The sequence below is a fragment of the Manis javanica genome, chromosome 8 (assembly GCF_040802235.1).
Source record: "Manis javanica isolate MJ-LG chromosome 8, MJ_LKY, whole genome shotgun sequence".
Taxonomy (NCBI): Eukaryota; Metazoa; Chordata; class Mammalia; order Pholidota; family Manidae; genus Manis; species Manis javanica.
Genome location: NC_133163.1, coordinates 112615149 through 112635758, shown reverse-complemented (window position 1 = coordinate 112635758; position 20610 = coordinate 112615149). Strand labels below are relative to the sequence as shown.

General features: G+C 38.0%; 1 protein-coding gene across 3 annotated transcripts in view; it reads right to left on the bottom strand.

Annotated features, from left to right (window-relative positions):
* Positions 1 to 386: 386 nt before the first annotated feature.
* The window catches only part of USP3 (ubiquitin specific peptidase 3), a 93798-nt gene continuing 73574 nt past the window's right edge, over positions 387 to 20610 (bottom strand). For all 3 annotated transcript variants that reach the window (XM_037004183.2, XM_037004184.2, XM_037004187.2), the window contains 4 exons: positions 4924 to 5042; positions 3617 to 3730; positions 3394 to 3461; positions 387 to 1176 (listed from right to left, as the gene is read on the bottom strand). In XM_037004183.2, coding sequence (XP_036860078.2) covers positions 1011 to 1176; positions 3394 to 3461; positions 3617 to 3730; positions 4924 to 5042 — 467 coding nt within the window. In that variant the 3' untranslated portion in view covers positions 387 to 1010. The remainder of the gene's footprint in view (positions 1177 to 3393; positions 3462 to 3616; positions 3731 to 4923; positions 5043 to 20610) is intronic.

The window sequence follows — 20610 nt, the reverse complement described above, 5'->3', positions numbered from 1 at the left end:
AATTTGAGTTACATCTAAATAGCACTTGTACCTAATTTTTCTGAAAACAATTTTAAAACAAAGACAACTCAAATTAAGAACAGCAACTCTACTTATTCAAAGTGAGAATATTTTCAACTTGCTCAGCTACCAGGATAGGCCAATGAGAGCTGTTAAAACCCAGAGTATCAAAGACTAACTTTCTCCTATAAAAACAGACCCCACAGTGTTACGTAAAGTGTAGGTGATGGTTGAAATCAACCCTGGAGGTGACGATCCCAGCCCCAACTGTGTAACATGTATACCATGGAGCCAAGTCACAGAATTTTTCAAAATGCTAAATGTATTTTATCTTATTTGGACTTTTCTGTGCCCCAAAATAAAAACGACAGTGTAATTCATGAATATGCAGTATAGGTACAACTGAACCAACAAATTTATTTAGTGCTGATAGGCAGCAGCCTTGAGAGATGCCAAGAGCAGCAATTACCTGGTCTACTTAATGGTGCCCTCAGTTAGCTTTTACAATCAAAAAGGGTGATTACTGAGCAGTCACTGAAGTGCTGTGGGCCACAGATACATGCACACGTGATCCGTGACTTAGAGGCAGCCTGATCTCCACGACAGCTGTGGAAAGGCAGCGGGCAGTTATGTTGCTCTTCACAGTCCAGAACACATCTTGCTTTCAGCATGTGAGAGGAACAAAGCATTGATGTAAATGTGCCTCAAAGTGGGAACTGAAAACATTAATATAAAAAAGTCAAACAGAACTAAGTTCTTCAAACTATATATAAAAACTGAATTATTACAACTAAAGCAGCAAATCAAAATATCTGCTGAGGTTTTCTGGTAGAACTAAAAAAAAAATTAGTTGGTGCCCATGTTCAGTAAGTCACTACCATTGACATAATAAAACTAAACCCAAAACAGGACATTGAAAAGTGCATAATGAAATTAAACCTTAGATCAAGTATTTATGGAAAATTGGAAATGTTTGTCCGGTATAGTTGACAAATGATTTAGAAGAGGTATTAGAGTTTATCCGATCCAGCTTTGGCCTGGCGTTCCACATAAAAAAGGATGTAGGCCTTGGCCTTTACGACGGTGTCTTCATCAGTCAGTGTTACAGTACTGTCATTGAAATGGAACCAGCGACCTTCGTGAGCTGCATATGCTGTGTAATGTCCAGAACCAACCCTGTAAGGAAGATTCAGAAGATCAAAGGAAAAGACTACAGAAATCACAAGACGTCTCTGCAGCCATGTAATTTGTTAAATACACAATAAATTTTAATAAGTACTATAATTAAAGAATAAATCCTAGAGGCTTGTGGTTTAAGACGACTGACCAAGCTCACATGTTTATCTTTCTTAAAACCCACTGAATTGACAAGGAATACACTGACAGTGGAAAACAAGGAAGAGCGCCACCGACTGACCAAGAATTGAGAATTTTCCAGAACACATAAAGTGGTATTCATTAGGCACTGGATTAGTGGAGAATCCAAACAGCTAAGGAACTCTCAACAAGCATAGGTCAAGGCCTATGGAAACATGGGAAACTGAGGACCAGATTTCCCGTAAGAGAGGAAAAACCTAAACTTAAGAACTTGAAAAGTAATCTGCCTTCAGGGAAGAGCCTCCCCCCACTACTCTGGCCATCAAGGGCTTTTTCTCTGTCAGCATGACCTACCACTCACCAGTGGAGCCCCACAGTCAGCCCTCCCAGGCAGGAGAAAAGCCTGCAGGTAGAACAGAGATGTTTATAACTGCTAGGAAAACCTTTAGTATTTACCAATGATGCTTAGTTCCGTCCTTCATTTATTATTGTGAATAAACAACCAAAAATCCTCAAACTCTTAAAGGGAGAAAAAGCATGAAAGAGAAGTGCCAGGAAGAACAAGTAAAGCAGTTAACCACTGAGGAATTAAATGCAGGAAACAAAGGAAACTAAAAATTCTAATTAGTATGAATGGTTTCAAGAAAATACTACATAAAACAAGAATAGGGTGTCATGAAAAGAAATTATCAGAAAAATGTGATTGCCACAATATTAAAATTTCAGGAAGGAGCTAATCTTCAATTTGGATACAGATGAAACCCAAATTGGTGACTTGAAAAAACAGGCCACTGTAGTTTTCAGAACCAAAGAGATAATAATCATTAAAGAATAAAGTAAGTGCAAGATCTAGGAAGTTTACTATGCAGTAGTCCCCGCTCATCTGCACTTTTGTTTTCTGTAGTTTCAGTTACACAGGGTCAACTGTGGTCCAGCAGCAGATGATTCTCCTTCTGATGTGTTATCAGGTCTATGGTAGCCTAATGCTACGTCACAGTGCCTACGTCATTTGCCACGCTTCATCTCATGAGGCATTTTATCATCTCATGTCATCATAAGACGATGGGTGAATACAGTGCAATAAGCTATTTCAGAGATCACATTCAGTAGCTTCTACTATATTGTAAAAATTGGTCTATTTTATTATTGTTAATCTCATACTGTGCCTAATTTATGAATTAAACTTTACCATAGATATGTATGTACGGGTAGGATAAAACAGTATATGCAGGGTTCACTACTATCCATGGTTTCAGGCATCCCCTGACATTCTTGGAATACATCCCCGTGGATAAGGGGGGACTACTGTACACTTACTAGGGTTCCAGAGGAGAGAACAGAGGATGGGGTAGAACAAATAACATGTCTGTGAATTGAAAACACCATACTAAGAGTGTCCCTATCAGGTACCAAGCAGGAATCTATCCAAAGTAATTTTGTAAGTCCAAAGATAGAGGGTCCTACGACCTGCCTGTAAAGAAATGAGAATCAGACTTGTAGCAGACTTGGCATTTATAATACTGTAATTGGTGAAGGAATGGAGCAATGTTTACAAAGTTCTGAAGGAAAGGATTTTCAACATGGATAGTGGTTGTCCAAGTTCAAAAGTAGAATAGCCATTCTCAAACAGACCAATATCAGAAGGTATATATCTCTAATACAAGCTTACAGGAGAAATATAATCAAGAATGTTATCCAACAAAATGAAAAATGAATCTTTGAAGAAGATGACATGAAAGAACTTACTGCAAATAGTTTTCCATTTTTTCCCTGATTTAAGTATCAACTGGCAAAGGACATATATGACTTTGGAATAAAGACTACTTTTTTTGTGGACAAACAGACCAGTTCTGAATACTGGGCTCAAATGGACATTCTCCATTTTGCTTTAATATGCCTTCTCTTCATGCATCACAACATCCTCTCAGGAATATTCTTTCACAGCAAGACTGAAGGAAAGCTCTACTTCACTCACTTCAATGTTAATCTGAGTCCATTTTTTAGAGAATTTAGGTGCAAAACTGCAGGTCTTCACTATGCTGTTCCCAACCGTGAGACGCCCGCTGACACACTTACCCTGAACCGTGGTGCACCACTACAGCAGCGAGATCGTACAGGCAGTTCTCTGGGCCGCTGTTCTCGGGCTACAGAACAAGGGAGAAGGCATTCCAGGACTGAGTCGGGAGCAGTGATCAGTGATAGAAGCGTCTTCTCTCTCAGTGACCTCCACCCTCTCTCTGTGCAGACTGAATGTTACAGCAGTGCCATCTTTTCACCATTCTAACAAAGGTCACCTTACCTCCAGTAAGTAGCATTTCATGTCTAGGCCTCTCAGTGGAAATTCTACATATGTATCAACTTTGTTTCTTAAATATGCTGTCCAGTGAAATCTTTTCAAATGTAAGCATAGCACCTGGATGAGAGATAAGGACAAAGATTATAAACAAACACCAAATTTATTTTCAGTCAAAATGAACTACTTGGTAGAAATCTCTCTCAAATAATAATTTAGGTGGCCTTTCCATTTTTCTTTCTATCCTTGATAATGGTTTATCCATGCGTATCTTGTTATGACATTGTGATTTATAATTTGTGTTTGGTCTTTGGCACAGATCTGGCACAGATCTCCTAAAACCCTTGGAATTGCCTATGTGATGAGAGCAATAAAGCTGACTTTTGTTATGTTGATGAGGTGACTTTTGGTCCTCACCTAAGGATAGGGGCTGGTTGCCTGGAGAACCAACCAAATGATTACAGAGTTGGAATTTACAGTTCCACCCCTGACTTCTGGGGAGACAAAAGGAACTGCAAGCTAAGTGGTGCCAGTGACTTAAAGAGTTGTGCCTCTGTAATGGGGCCTCCATAAAAACCCAAAGGATGCGGTCTGGAGAGCTTCCAGGCTGAGAAACCAGAACACTTCCATGTGCCACTGTGCCAGGTTCCAGAACTCCGTGAAGACAGCAGTTCCTTTGTTGGGACCTTGCCCCATACATCTTTTCATCTGGGTGTTGATTTGTATCCTTTAATATCCTTTGTAATAAATCAGTAACCCAGTGCACAAACATGTTTGCTGAGTTCTGGGAGCCATTCTAACAAATTAATGGAAATCAAGGATGGGGTTATGGAAACCTCTTGATTTATAGGCAATTGGTCAGAATTACAGGTAACAACCTGGCCTTGTGACTGGTGTCCGAAGTCCAAGGAGGGGAGACATGGGAATCTTCAATCTGTAGTTTGTTAATTAGAAGTGTAAAGTAACAACCTGGGTGTGCAATTACCATCTGTGGTGGAGGATGGTCATGGACTGAGCCCTTAGCCTGTGGGACCGGATACAGTGTCAGAAGTGAGGTGAATTATTTAGGACGCCCAGCTAGTGTCAGAGAATTGCTTTTTGGTGGTGTGGTGGAAATCGCCTCCCACACACACACGTTGGATTGTGTCATTGGGACACATTTAATTACGCATTCTCAAAAGGATTTATTTAGCTTTTACTGAAAACCCTAGAGACCAATACAGTTCAGATCCTATTCTATAATATTAAAAATATTTGTCTTATCAAGCATTTTTCCCTTGAAATTGCATTATATTTTTAAATTCAACACTTACCTTGGGTAGTTTTTGAATCCAAAACTTTTTAGTGGATTTTTGTTTCTTTTTGCATTTGTGGCACATATATAACTCTGTCTCATCAAGTTCTTCTAAGTCAGTAAAACTGCGAAGACAATCTAAAACCAAATTTATTTTGGCAGCATTAAAACAGGATGCCTTTTACAGAGGTAGCAGATAGGAGGAAAAAGGACTGAACTTGCAGCTGACAAACTCAAGCTCCAATCTCAGCTTAATTAGCTGTATGGCCTTGGGAAAGTTAGCTTTTCTCAGTTATAAAATGTTGACCAAAATACAATACCTACCTACTTTGAAGAACTGTTGTGAAGAAGAGAAAATAATGTGTGTAAAATGCCTGACATCATGTAATGATCAGTCAATAACAGATAGTCTTCCTGTTGTTGGGTTTGCCATTAATGTAAGAATTAGTCTTCTAATATAGATGATTCAGATAAAAATGGATCCCTAATGAAATCAAGGTTCAAACAGCAATTTTTTCCCGATCTTATGTTACAGAGGACAAAGCTCCAAGTTCATTTAAAGTCAAATACAGATCAAACATTTGCAATAGTCATAACTTATTAAAAAAATAAACAGATTACAGGAGGCTACATTATTGACCTTCTAACTATATCTCCCAATGATTCCTTTCTTGCAGTCTCTCAATCCCCTGTACAAACCCCAGCTACACTCTGAAAGATTTAATTGTGTAATTGGTAAAGTGCAAATTCAGTCACCTGGTTTTGTATACAAAATTTTGTTGGAAAACAGAAGAGGGGCCCATTCATTTATATACAGTTGACCTTTGAACAGCATAGGTCTGAACTGAAAGGACCCACTTATATGCATATTTTTTTCAATAAATATATCAGAAAATTTTTTGGAGATTTGCAACAATTTGAAAAAAAACGTTTTCTTTTATTTAGCTTATGTTATTGTAAGAATACAACTCTATATAAAATATAGAATATACAAAATATGTGTTATCAACTAAGGCTTCTGGTCAACAGTAGGCTATTAGTTGTAAAGTTTTTGGGAAGTCAAAAGTAATGTGTGTATTTTTGACTGTATGGGGGGTTGGTGCCCCAACCTCTGTTTTGTTCAAGGGTCAACTGTATTGCTTGTGGCTGCTTTTACATTGCAACAGCTTTACATTACGTTATGTGCTTTAAAACCTAAAATATTTACTATCAGCCCTTTATAGAAAAAGTCTGCCAAATCCTGATATAGTCAGTAACATATTCAGAAGTCTATATAAAATGTATGAATTGTTTTGTAGAGAATATAGTATTCTTTTTAGAGAATATTAATGCCTATGTACCCACTACTCAGATAAAGAAATGGATTTTCTTCAAAACTTAAGGCAACAGCGTTTATGTGAATGGCACCCCCTAGAGTTGTGCAGTGGGCAGCCTGGGCACAGGAACCTGTTCGGAGCTTCCTGTATGCCTCTCCCCAGTTACAAGCCCCTTCTCTCTCCCTAGAAGTAGTCATCCTGATGATGTTAACAGTTTCTTTGCTTGTATCACAGACTACACACACACAGACACACGCATGCATGCATGCACGCATCTTTCTAAGTAGTAATGATTAGTTTGAAAAGTTGGGTAGCAAACATAAACCTAGTAGCCATGTTAAGGAAAAGGAATGTTGTTTCTCTACTCAATTTTCAGATTGTAGTTAGCCTTGGCTTCCATGAGACAGCGTAAGAGCGAGCCCCTTCAGAAGTTAGCGGGGCAAGGCTAGCCAGACTGAGGTGTGGACCCAGTACTGCACAGGCCAGAATGGAGCAAGGGGCCCATGCATCCTTTTTTTTAAAATTGAAGTATAACTGACATATAACATATTTCAGGTATATAACATAATGCTTTAGTATCTGTATATACTGAAAAATGGTCACAATGTTATTAACATCCAGTACCATACATAGTTAGAGCATTTTTTCTTATGATGAGAACTTTTAAGATTTACTCAGCAACGTTTAAATATGCAGTACAGTTAGTCACCAGGCTGTACATTCCATGACTTATTCCTCACTGCAAGTTTCTGTCTTTTGACCCCTTTCATGCATTTTGCCCACTACATACCTCCCATATCTGACTATCACCAATCTGTTCTCTCTATGAACCTGTTGTTTTTTGTTTTAGATTCCACATATAAGATCAAATGGTATTTGTCTTTCTCTGTCCATTTACTTTACTTAATATAATGCCCTCTTACCCATGTTGTCACAAATGGCAAGATTTCATTATTTTTCATGGCTAAATAACATTGCATATTGTGTGTATGTGTGTGTGTTGGGCAGTGGGGGCAGTTATATCACATTTTCTTTATCCATTCATCCACTGATGGACACCTAGGTCGTTTCCATATCTTAGATAATGTAAATAATGCTGCAATGAGCATGGAGATGCATATGTCTCTTTGAGTTGGAATTTTCATTTTATTTGGATAAATAACCAAGAGAAATTGCTAGGTCACATGGTAACTTTACTCTTAACTTTTTGAAGAAGCTCCATCTTGTTTTACATAATGGCTGTACCAAGTTACATTTCCACTAACAGTGCACAGGGGTGCCCTCTCCTCCATCTCCTTGTCTTTTTGATAATAGCCATTCTAATAGGTGGGAGGTAATATATCATTGTGGTTTGGTTTGCATTTCCCTGTTAACTAGTGATGTTTAGCATTTTTCATGTGTCTTTGGGTCATCTGTATGTCATCTTTGGAGAAGTGTCTTTTCAAATCCCTTGCCCATTTTTTAATCAGATTGGGGGTTTTTTTTGTTTTTGTTATTTGTTTTTGCTATTGAGTGTGTGAGTTTTTTTATATATTTTGGATATTAGCCCCATTTCAAATATATGATTTGTAAATATTTTCTCCCATTTAGCAGGTTGCCTTTTCATTTTTTTTTTTTTTGATGGTTTCCTTTGCTGTGCTGAAGCTTTTTGGTTGATGTAGTCCCACTTGTTTATGCTTTCTTTTGTCACCTTTGCTTTTGGAAGCAGGTTCAAAAAATCATTGCCAAGATCTATATCAAGGAGTTTACCACCATGTTTTCTTCTAGGTCTTTTATGAATTCAGGTCCAGTGTTCAAATTCAACTCTTCAATTCATTTGAATTAATTTTTGTATGGTGTAAGACAGTGGTCTACCTTCACTCCTTTGCATGTGGCCATCCAGTTTTCCCAACGCCACTTATTGAAGAGACTATCCTTTCCCCCATTTTATATTCTTGGTTCCTTTCTCTAACTGATCACATATGCATGGATTTATTTCTGGGCTCCCTATTCCACTGTATTGATCTATATGTCTATTTATGCCAGTACCATAGTCTTTTGATTACTATAGATCTGTAATATAGTGTTAAATCAGGAGGTGTGAAGCCTCCAGCTTTGTTTGTTCTTTCTCAAGATTGCTTGGCTCTTCAGGGTCTTTGTAGGTCCATACAAATTTTAGGATTGTTTGTTCTAGTTCTTTGAAAAATGCCATTAGAAGTTTGATAGGGATCACACTGACTCTATACATTGCTTCGGGTTGTATGGACATTTTAATATTAATTCTTCCAATCTCTAAGCATGATATCTTTCCATTTGTGTCTTTAATTCCTTTCATTTATGTCTTATACTTTTTAATATATGGGCCTTTCACCTTATTTAAATTTATTCCCAGGTATTTTTTGTTTTTTGATGCAGTGGTAAAAGGGATTATTGTGATTTCTCTTTCTGATAGTTATTAGTATATAGAAATGCAACAGATTTTTGTATATTGATTTTGTGTCTTGCAACTTTACTGCATTCATTAGTTCTAATAGTTTCTTGGTGGAGTCTTTAGGGTTTTCTGTATAATTATGTCATCTGCAAATAGTGGCAGTTTTACTTCTTCCTAATTTGGATGCCTTTTATTTTTTTGCCTAACTGGTCTGGCGAGGACTTCCAATACTATACTGAAGACAAGTGGCAAGAGTGGACATCCTCCTCTTCTCCCTGATCTTAGAGGAAAAGCTTTCAGTTTTTCACCACTATGTATGATGTTAACTCTGCGCTTGTCACATATGGCCTTTATTATGTTGAGGTATGTTCCTTCTATACTCACTTTGCTGAGAGTTTTTATCATGAATGAAAGTTGAAGTTTGTCAAATGCCTTTTCTGTATCTTTTGTGATGATTATATTATTTTTTTAATCCATTTTGTTAATGCAATGCATCATATCAATTGATTCATAGATGTTGGATTATCCTTGCGTCCTGGGAATTAATCTCACTTGATCATGGTGTACGATCCTTTTAATGTATTGCTGAATTCAGTTTGCTAATATTTTGTTGAGTATTTTTGCATCTATGTTCATCAGTGATACTGGCCTTTAATTTGTTTTTCTTGTGGTTTCCTTGTCTGGCTTTGGTATCAGAGTAATGCTGGCCTTGGAAAATGAGTTAGGAAGTTTTGCCTTCTCTTCTATTTTTTGGAAGAGTTTGAGAAGGATCAGTATTAATTTTTGTTTGAATGTTTGGTGGAATTCTAGTGAAGCTGTCTTTTCCTGGACTTCAGTTCATGAGGATGTTTTTGAGGACAAATTCAATCTCCTTACTAGTTACTGGTCTGCTTATATTTTCTATTTCTTCACGATTTAGTCTTGGTAGGTTATAAGTTTCTAGGAACTTACCTGTTTCTTGTAGCTCGTCCAGTTTGTTGGCACACAGTTGTTCATAGTAGCCTCTTATCCTTTGTATCTCTATGATATCAGTTGTAATTTCTCCTCTTAAGTTTCTGATTTTGTTTGAGTCCTGTCTTTCTTCTTTGGTAAATAAGGCCTACCAATTTCATTCATCTTTCCAAATAATCAGCATTGTCTTTTTAGGCTCTATTCATTTATTTCTACTCTGATCTTTATTTCCTTCCTCCTAATCTTTGGAGTTCATCTTTTTCTTTTTCTAGTTACTTGAGTTGTAAAGCTAGGTTATTTGATATTTTTCTTGTTTCTCGAGGCACTGCTATGAGCATCCCTCTTAGAACTGCTTTTGTGTATACCATAACTTTCAGTATGTTGCATTTCCATTTTCATTTGTCTCAAGGTATTTTTTTATTTCTTCGTTGACCCATTGGTTCAGTATGCATTTCCATTTTCATTTGTCTCAAGGTATTTTTTTATTTCTTCGTTGACCCATTGGTTCAGTGGCATGTTGTTTAATCTACGCAGATTTGTGAATATTCCAGTTTTCTTTTTGTAGTTGATTTCTAGTTTCATACCATTGTAGTCAAAAGAAGCTTGATATGCAAGCTGAAAAGCTTCTGTACAGCAAAGGACACCATCAATAGAACAAAAAATTCTCCCTACAGTATGGGAGAATATATTCATAAATGACAGATCCAATAAAAAGGGTTGAAATCCAAAATATATAAAGAGCTCACGCACCTCAACAAACAAAAAGCATATAAGCCAATTAAAAAATGGACAGAGGATCTGAACAGACACTTCTCCAAAGAAGAAATTCAGATGGCCAACAGACACATGAAAAGATGTTCCACATCACTAATCATCAGAGAAATGCAAATTAAAACCACAATGACATATCACCTCACACCAGTTAGGATCTCCACCATCCAAAAGACAAACAACAACAAATGTTGGTGAGGATGTAGAGAAAGGGGAACCCTCCTACACTACTGGTGGGAATGTAAATTAGTTCAACCATTGTGGAAAGCAGTATGGAGGTCCCTCAAAAAGCTCAAAATAGAACTACCATTTGACCCAGGAATTCCACTCCTAGGAATTTGCCCTAAGAATGCAGCAGCCCACTTTGAAAAAGACATATGCACCCCTATGTTTATCACAGCACTATGTACAATAGCCAAGAAACGGAAGCAACCTAAGTGTCCATCGGTAGATGAATGGATAAAGAAGATGTGGTACATATACACAATGGAATATTATTCAGCCATAAGAAGAAAACAAATCCTACCATTTGCAACAACATGGATGGAGCTAGAGTGTATTATGCTCAGTGACATAAGCCAGGTGGAGAAAGACAAGTATCAAATGATCTCACTCATCTATGGAGTATAAGAGCAAATTAAAAACTGAAAGAGCAAAACAGCAGCAGACTCACAGAACCCAAGAATGGACTAACAGTTACCAAAGGGAAAGGGACTGGGGAGGATGGGTGGGAAGGAGGGATAAGCGGGGGGAAAGGGGCATTACAATAAGCACACATAATGTAGGGGGGACACGGGGAAGGCAGTACAACACAGAGAAGACAAGTAGTGATTCTATAGCATCTTACTATGCTGATGGACAGTGACTATAATGGGGTAGGTATGTGGTGGGGACTTGATAATGGGGGGAGTCTAGTAACCATAATGTTGCTCATGTAATTGCACATTAATGATATCAAAATTAAAAATTAAAAAAAGAGGCTTGATATGATTAGATAAATTCATTAAGACATGTTTTGTGATCTAATATATCTCTATCCTGAAGAATATTCCATGTGTACTTCAGAAGAATGCATATTCTGTTGCTTTTGAATGGAATATTCTGTATATATGTTAAGTCCATCTGGCCTAATATCTTGTTGAAGGCTGATATTTCCTTATTGATTTTCTGTCTGGATGATCTAACCATTGAAGAAAGTGGGGGTATTACAGTCTTCTACTACTATTGTATTACTGTCTATTTCTCCCTTTAGATCTGCTGATATTTGCCTTACACGTGTAGATGTCACTGTGTTGGGTGTTTATTTACATATAGTATATCATGTTGTTGGACTGACCTCCTTATTATGTAATGCCCTTCTCTGTCTCTCATTACAATCTTTAAGTCTGTTTTGTGTGACATATTATAACTACCCACCTTTCTTTTGGCTTCCATTTGCATGGAATATCTTTTTCCTTCTCTTCACCTTCAGTCTGTGTGTATCCTTACATCTGAAGTGATCTGTTGTAGGCAGCCTATAGATGGGTCTTGTTTTTTATCCATTCAGCCACTCTGTGTCCTTTGATTAAGTCCATTTACACTTAAAGTAATTATTGATAGGTATGTACTTATTGCTATTTTGTTCATTGTTTTCTGGCTGTTTTGTAGTTCTCTGTTCCTTTCTTCTCTTACTCTCTTGTGATTTGATAACTTTGTTTAGTGGTATGCTTAGATTCCTTTTTATTACCTATCGATTATAGATTTTTGCTTTGTAGTTATCATGAGGCTTACAACTTATAATAACTTATAACGATCTTTTAAGTTGACAACAATTTAAGTTTGAACACATTTTAAAGCTCTTAATTTTTACTCACTCCCATCCCATTCTTTTGTACTTGATGTCATATTTTACATCTTTTTTTTTTGGTATCATTAATCTTCAATTACACAAGCAACATCATGTTTACTAGACTCCCCCCATCACCAAGTACCCCCCCCCACAAACCCCATTACAGTCACTGTCCATCAGTGTAGTAAGATGCTGTAGAATCGCTACTTCTGTGTTGCACAGCCCTCCCCATGCGCCCGCACCACACATTATATCTGCTGATAGTAACGCCCCCTTTCTTTTTTTCCCCCTTTATCCCTCCCTTCCCACCCATCCTCCCCAGTCCCTTTCCCTTTGGTAACTGTTAGTCCATTCTTGGGTTCTGTGAGTCTGCTGCTGTTTTGTTCCTTCAGTTTTTTCTTTGTTCTTATACTCCACAGATGAGTGAAATCATTTGGTACTTGTCTTTCTCTGCCTGGCTTATTTCACTGAGCATAATACCCTCTAGCTCCATCCATGTTGTTTCAAATAGTAGGATTTGTTTTCTTCTTATGGCTGAATAATATTCAATTTGTTGTTGTTTGTCTTTTGGATGGTGGCCATCCTTGCTGGTGTGAGGTGATATCTCATTGTGGTTTTAATTTGCATTTCTCTGATGATTAGTGATGTGGAGCATCTTTTCATGTGTCTGTTGGCCATCTGAATTTCTTCTTTAGAGAACTGTCCAGCTCCTCTGTCCATTTTTTAATTGGCTTATATGCTTTTTGTTTGTTGAGGTGCGTGAGCTCTTTATATATTTTGGATGTCAACCCCTTATGGGATATGTCATTTATGAATATATTCTCCCATACGGTAGGATGCCTTTTTGTTCTGTTGATGATGTCCTTTGCTGTACAGAAGCTTTTCAGCTTGATATAGTCCCACTTGTTCATTTTTGCTTTTGTTTCCCTTGCCTGGGGAGATATGTTCATGAAGAGGTCACTCATGTTTATGTCCAAGAGATTTTTGCCTATGTTTTTTTCTAAGAGTTTTATGGTTTCATGACTTACATTCAGGTCTTTGATCCATTTCGAATTTACTTTTGTGTATGGGGTAAGACAGTGATCCAGTTTCATTCTCTTACATGTAGCTGTCCAGTTTTGCCAACACCAGCTGTTGAAGAGGCTATCATTTCCCCATGTATATCCATGGCTCCTTTATCGTATATTAATTGACCATATATGTTTTGGTTAATATCTGGACTCTATTCTGTTCCACTGGTCTGTGGGTCTGTTCTTGTGCCAGTACCGTATTGTCCTGATTACTGTGGCTTTGTAGTAGAGCTGGAAGTTGGGAAGCGAGATTCCCCCCCCCCCGCTTTATTCTTTCTTCTCAGGATTGCTTTGGCTATTTGGGGTCTTTGGTGGTTCCATATGAATTTTTGAACTATTTGTTCCAGTCCATTGAAGAATGCTGTTGGGATTTTGATAGGGATTGCATTGAATTTGTAGATTGCTTTAGGCAGGGTGGCCATTTTGACAATATTAATTCTTCCTAGCCAAGAGCATGGGATGAATTTCCATTTGTTAGTGTCCTCTTTAATTTCTCTTAAGAGTGTTTTGTAGTTTTCAGGGTATAGGTCTTTCACTTCTGTGGTTAGGTTTTTCCTAGATATTTTATTCTTTTTGATGCAATCGTGAATGGAATTGTTCTCCTGGTTTCTCTTTCTGCTAGGTCATCCTTAGTGTATAGGAAAGCAACAGATATCTTATTTAGATATTATTAATTTTGTACCCTGCAACTTTGCTGAATTCAGATATTAGTTCTAGTAGTTTTGGAGTGGAGTCTTTAGGGTTTTTTATGTACAGTATCATGTCATCTGCAAATAATGACAGTTTGACTTCTTCTTTACCAATCTGGATGCTTTGTATTTCTTTGTTTTGTCTGATTGCCATGGCTAGGACCTCCAGTACTATGTTAAATAACAGTGGGGAGAGTGGGCATCCCTGTCTTGTTCCCAATCTCAGAGGAAAAGCTTTCAGCTTCTTGCTGTTAAGTATGATATTGGCTGTGGGTTTATCATATATGGCCTTTATTATGTTGAGGTACTTGCCTTCTATACCCATTTTGTTGAGAGTTTTTATCATGAATGGATGTTGAATTTTGTCAAATGCCTTTTCAGCGTCTATGGAGATGATCATGTGGTTTTTGTCCTTCTTTTTGTTGATGTGGTGGATGATGTTGATGGATTTTCAAATGTACCATCCTTGCATCCCTGAGATGAATCCCACTTCGTCATGGTGTATGATCCTCTTGATGTATTTTTGAATTCAGTTTGCTAATATTTTGTTGAGTATTTTTTGCATCTATGTTTATCAGGGATATTGGTCTGTAATTTTCTTTTTCTGTGGGGTCTTTGCCTGGTTTTGGTAATGTTTTACATCTTTTTGTATTGCATATCCCTTAACTAATAATTGGAGTAATAGTTATTTTTACTACTTTTGTCTTTTAACCTTCATACTTGTTTTATAAGTGATTAATCCACTACCTTTACTACACATTTACCTTTCCCAGTAAGATTTATATTTCATATGTTTTCTTGTTACTAATTAATACCCTTTCTTTTCATCTTAAGGAAGTATGTTTAACATTTTTTGGGAGGCCAGTTTAGTGGTGATGAACTAAAATCTTTTAGCTTTTGTTTCTCTGGAAAGCTCTTTATCTTTCCTTCAATTCTAAATAACTTTGCCGGGTAGAGTATTTTTGGCTGGGAAGATTTTTCTCTCAGCACTTTAAATATATAATGCTATTCCCTGGAGATGAGTAATTTACCTATAGAGAGTGCAAAATAATGGTCACAAAGGTGCTCACTGTTTCTGCAAAGTTTCTGTTGAAAAATCTGCTGAACAGTCTTATGGGGGTTCCCTTGTACATAATATGTGGTTTTTCTCTTGCTGCTTTTTAAGTTTCCTTATCTTTTTCTTTTGACATTTTTATTATAATGTGGCTTGGTATGGGTCTCTTTGGGCTCTTCTTATTTGGAAGTCTCTGGGCTTTCTGGCCCTGGATATGTTTCCTTTCCCAAGTTAGAAAATTTTTGAGTCATTACTTTTTCAAGTAAATTTTCTGACCCTTTCTCTGTCTTCCTCTATGATCCCTATAATGTGGATGTTAGTGTCTTTAATGTTCTTTTACTCCCTTAAGCGATTTTCAGTTTTTATCATTTCTCTTTCTTTCCCTCTCTCTCTCACTGGGTGAGTTCCACTGTCCTGTCTTTGAATTCACTGATCCTTTCTTCTGCTTCATCTGATCTGCTCTTGAACCTCTCGAGTGTATTTTTTCATCTCAGTGACTGTATTCTTCAAGTTTGTGACTTCTGTTTAGTACTCTTTTTATGTTTTCTATCTTTTTGTTGAAGTTCTCACTGTGTTCATCCATTATTCTCCCAATATCAGTGAGCACCTTTGTGACCATTATGTTGCACTCTCTATAGGTAAATTACTTATCTCCATTTCATTTTCTTTTTCCGGAGGTTTTATCTTCTTTTTTTTGGACCCATTCCTTTGTTTCTTCGTTTTGCTTGACAGTCTGTTGGTTTCTGTGCACTAGGTGAAAGAGCCACCTCTCCTCATCTTGACGGAATGGCCTCCCCATGTAAGAAATGAAACTTGCCATTCAACCCTGACCTAGCTTTTGGTTGTCTCTTAAGCTTTGTGATTGTCCAAGCACCCTATTTTATTTTTAATAGTTTCCATTAGCTAAGGGTATATCAAGACTTGTCAGTATGCCAACGGCAAGGTTCTGAGTCCACACCTAGATTCAGGCTGACAGAAAGCCAATCTTCAGAAGCTTTTAAAGCATGCAAATATACATGGTCCTGTGGGACCACAAGCATAATTCCTGCTGGCCACCAGAGCCAGGCAACCTGGATGTGTCTCCTGGGTGACAATCAAAAGATTACCGAGGCTCCAGATGACTGTATAAGCTCCTCTCTGGGAGATATTGGTTAATTGTAGCAAAGAAGAGCATGAAGATCGTGTCCTCCAGCCTGTGTCCCCTGTGAGCACCTCCACAGGCCCCCGGAGAGTGGCACACCAGGAGCCTGCCCTTTAGGACAAAGCTCCTCCAGGACAAGCAAATAAGCCATCTTTCATCTGTGCACTGTCCTGGGGGTGGTGATCTGGCCATTTCTGTCTCTCTGATTGCCACAATCCCATGAGACCAAGGAACATAAGCTCTCCTGGTCTCCAAAGCCAGGCAACCACCTGACACATGAAAAGCTCCTCTCTAGGAGATACTGGCATTCTGGAGCACAGTAGAGGGAGAAGGCAAAGATGCTGCCTTTCAGCCTCCATCCCGGGAGAATATCCCAGCAGGCCCTGTCCCTCAAGTGAACACTTAATTGGCAAATGAGTCTCTTTCACATAAAGTCTGCTCATTTTTCAAAGTTACTTCTGCACTGGGCCCTAAGGTGAATCCATGTGAGAGCCCTTTAAGAGCAGTTTTTCTGTTTGCTGCAGCTTTGTGGGTCCTGTGGACACAAGCCCTGCTGGTGATCAAAGATAGACGTTTTGGGGGCTCATCTCTTGGGTACAGGTCTTAAAAATTGGTGTGGCCAATGTGGGTTCAAACCCTTAGCTCCTCAGGGAGAAGCTCTGGGTTTTGAGTTCCCTCCCAATTGTGGATCACCATGCTGGGAATGGGGTGTACGGCAAAATTATGTCTCAGCCTCTCCTATCTGCTTGGATGTGGTTTCCTTCTTGCTTACCCAATGTGTAGGATTTTTTGGGTTTTCTTCAGAGGAAACTGTTCCTCTGAAGAAATGTATATAGCTGTAGATTCAGTGTATCCCTCACAAGAAGTGAGCTCAGTATTTTCCTGTGTTGTCATCTTGTACTGCACCCCCTCTGCATTCTTAAATATGCCTTTGCTTCCTGATCCCAATACCTGGAATATACATGCTACCTATTTCCCTCAACTCAGTTCTCATTTTTTTTTATCAGCTTTTCCCAGGCTCCTAAGTGACCCTTCTTTCTTCAACTCTGTCTAACACATTTTAACAAATTATTATAACTTGCTATTTCACATCAAGGATGGTTCCTCGGAAAGAGTATACTGTTTTGACCTTACATATTTCCTGAAGTAGGCCTTAAACACTAAAACCAAACTTGTTAACTTATACTGATGCTGTCCTCAGGGGCCTCCCAAGTCCAGCATGTCTAGCTACAAAGACCACTGACTATAACATAGACTGGCTGGCACTGTGAATCCCTTTAGACTAATCACTATAGTACTTCTAAACTCCGGAGTTGAAATCATGGGAGTTTCAACAGCATGTATTTGTTGCATCATGTGAAAGCTGTGGCCTTAGGGCTGGAGGAGGGGGCATTTAAAAATAGAAAAGAAAAACAGAATTTTCCACATATAAGCACTCAAACTAGGAAAAGAAGGCAACTTCTTCAACAGAGAAAGGCCATGTAAGAAACACCCAAAGTGAACATCGTACTCAATGCTGAAAGACGGGACTCTTCTCCCCTCACATTAGGTACAAGGCAAGGATGCCTGCTTTTGTCATTTCTATTCAACACATTATTGGGAGTTTTAGCAGCAATTAAGCAAGCAGAAGAAACAAAAGTCATCTAAATTGAAAAGGAAACAGTAAAATTATCTCTGCTTTCAGATGACATGATCGTATATGTAGAAAATTGTAAAGATTTTTTTAACTGCTAGAACAATAAACAAACATGGCAAAAGTTGCAAGATATAAAATCAACATACAAAACCCAGGTGTTCCTCTACATTAATGAACAATCCAAAAAGGAAATTAAGATAATTCCATTTACAATAATGCTAAAAAGAATAAAGTACTTTGGACATTTAACCAAGGAGACAAAAGACTTGTACATGGAAAACTACAAAATATTGCCAAAAGAAATTTATAAAGACATAAATGGAAGACGTCCCATGGATTGGGAGACTAGTATTGTTAACATGACACTGCCACCCATAGCAAGCCACAGTGCATCCCTATCAAAATCTCAATGGCAATTTTTGCAGAAATAGAAAGCCCATTCTAAAATTCATACAGAATCTCAATCCTGAAAATAATCCTTAAAAGCCAAACCAATCCTGAAAAAGAACCAAGTTGCAGGGCTCACACTTTTCTGATTTTAAAACTTAATACAAAGCTAAAGTAATCAAAAGAGTGTTGTACTGGCATACAGACAGACATATAGGTCAGTGGAACAGACTAGAGAATCCAGAAATAAACCCTCAAATATATGGTCAATCAATTTTTGACAAGAGCAACAGGACCATCTGATGGATAAAGAAAAGTCTTTTCAAAATAACTGGTGTTGTGAAAACTGACTATCTGCATACAAAAGAAAAGTGGAATCCTTACCTAATCTGATATACAAAAAGTAAGATGAATCGAAGACTTAAGACATAAAACACTCAAAAGAAAACAAAGAGGAAAAGCTTCATGCCATTGGATTTGGCAATGATTTCTTTGACACTAAAAGCACAGGAAACAAAGGAAAAATTAAATAAACTGGACTTCATAAAAATTAAAAACTATTACCAACAGACACTAGAGAGTGAAAGACAACCCACAAAATGGAAGAAAAATATTTGCAAATCATGTCTCTGATAAGGGTTTAATTACCCACAGTATATAAAAAACTCCTTTAACTCAAAAACAAAAAACTCCTGATTCAAAAATGGGCCAAGGACTTCTAAAGACATTTCTTCAGAGAAGATACACTAAAAGCCAATCAGCACATAAAAATATACGTAATTAGGAAAATGCAAATAAAAACCACAATGATACCACTTCACACTAATTATGATGCTTATTATAAAAAGATACTACTAACAACGAACAAAAGGAAAATAACAAGTGTTACCTAGACTGTGGAGAAGTTAAAACCCTCAGCATTGCTCGTAAGAAAGTAAAATAGCATAACCACTGTGGAAAACAGTTTGGCAGTTCCTCAAAAAGTTAAACAAGAATACCACGTTAATTAGCAATTTCACTCCTGTGTATATACCCAAAAGAACTGAGAGCAGCATACTTATGTTCATAGCAGCATTATTCACAATAGGCAAAACGTAGAAGCAACCCAAGTGTCCATCAATAGATTAATGAGGTAAACAAAATGTGTATATACACAACAGAATATTCAGCCTTAAAAAGGAAAGCAATTCTGGTACATGCCACAACATGGATAAACCTTGAAAACATGCTAAGTGAAATAAGCCAGTTAGAAAAGGATATAGTATGATTACACTGATATATGAAGAACCTACAATAGACAGGAGGTAGAATAGAGGTTACTAGAGCGGGGAAGAGGGGGAATGGGAGGGTTTTTTTAAACTGATAGTTTCTATTCTGGATAAAATTCTAGAAATAGTGATGGTTACATAATATTGTGAATTTACTGAATGCTGAACTGTACATGTAAAAATTAACATAAATGTTATGAGTACTTTGCCAGCATGAATATTTTTTTTAGTAAGTGAAAATCAGTATCTGCTTGAAACTTTTCCAAGGCCAAGGAAAAGTGATGCCAAGATGCTCTCTCAGCCTCTCCATGCCATGAACCAGGTGGCTGCAAGATTCACCAGCAAGAGGTATTATAAGTCTCCTTTGGTAATTATTCAGAACCTCAAATTCCAGGAATTTGATATACTTAGAAGTATTGAGATCATCAAAAGAAAGAATATATCAACATTTCACACCAACCCATTTGCAGCTTTGAGACTGAACTGTAAACTGCATGAATTAGACTGTTCCCTGATTTCTCCTCCTTGCCACAGCACTGGGGGTGCCATGCTGGCAGCCCTCCCTCCAGGTGGGCTCAGAGCCGCAGTTCCTGGCCCTGCATCACCCTGCTCTTCTGGGAGAACGAAGTCCTCCTCCCTCTCAGCAACCTTCTCTCCAAGACAAGGGCCTTCCCCCAGCATCTTCTTTTTTTCCAACATTTTTTCCTTTGTACTTTTCTTCCTGCCTTTTTGAGAGGTTTAAATTTGCAGGGTCACCACCAAGTGATCCCACAGCCAATTTATGCAGAGTTGACTCTTTTCCGTGTGAGGCCATGTGGTAAACCAAAATGGAACAGAAGACATGAAAGCCCCCTAGATGATTCACAAACAGGCAATACAAGCTGAGCCTGGTTTTTCACTCAGTTTAAGAAATGGTGGCCCCAACTGCCTCTCAGAGCCCTCTGTGTTCTCACAACTCCCTCTGCTGTTGCCACAGACTGAAGAGCCCCACACTTTCTGCTGCACGCCAGACAATGAGGCAGTCCCATTGTCACAGCTGCGTCAGGTCAGAAGACTGGTGTGCCCATGGCCGGCCTCTAGGGAGTTCTAATAAAGAAGCAATATTATAAACCTTAGTTGAATTCATAAAGAACTACCCCACTACTAGTCGTCTCCATATCGGTTTTAAAAAGCAAATTCTTTAGC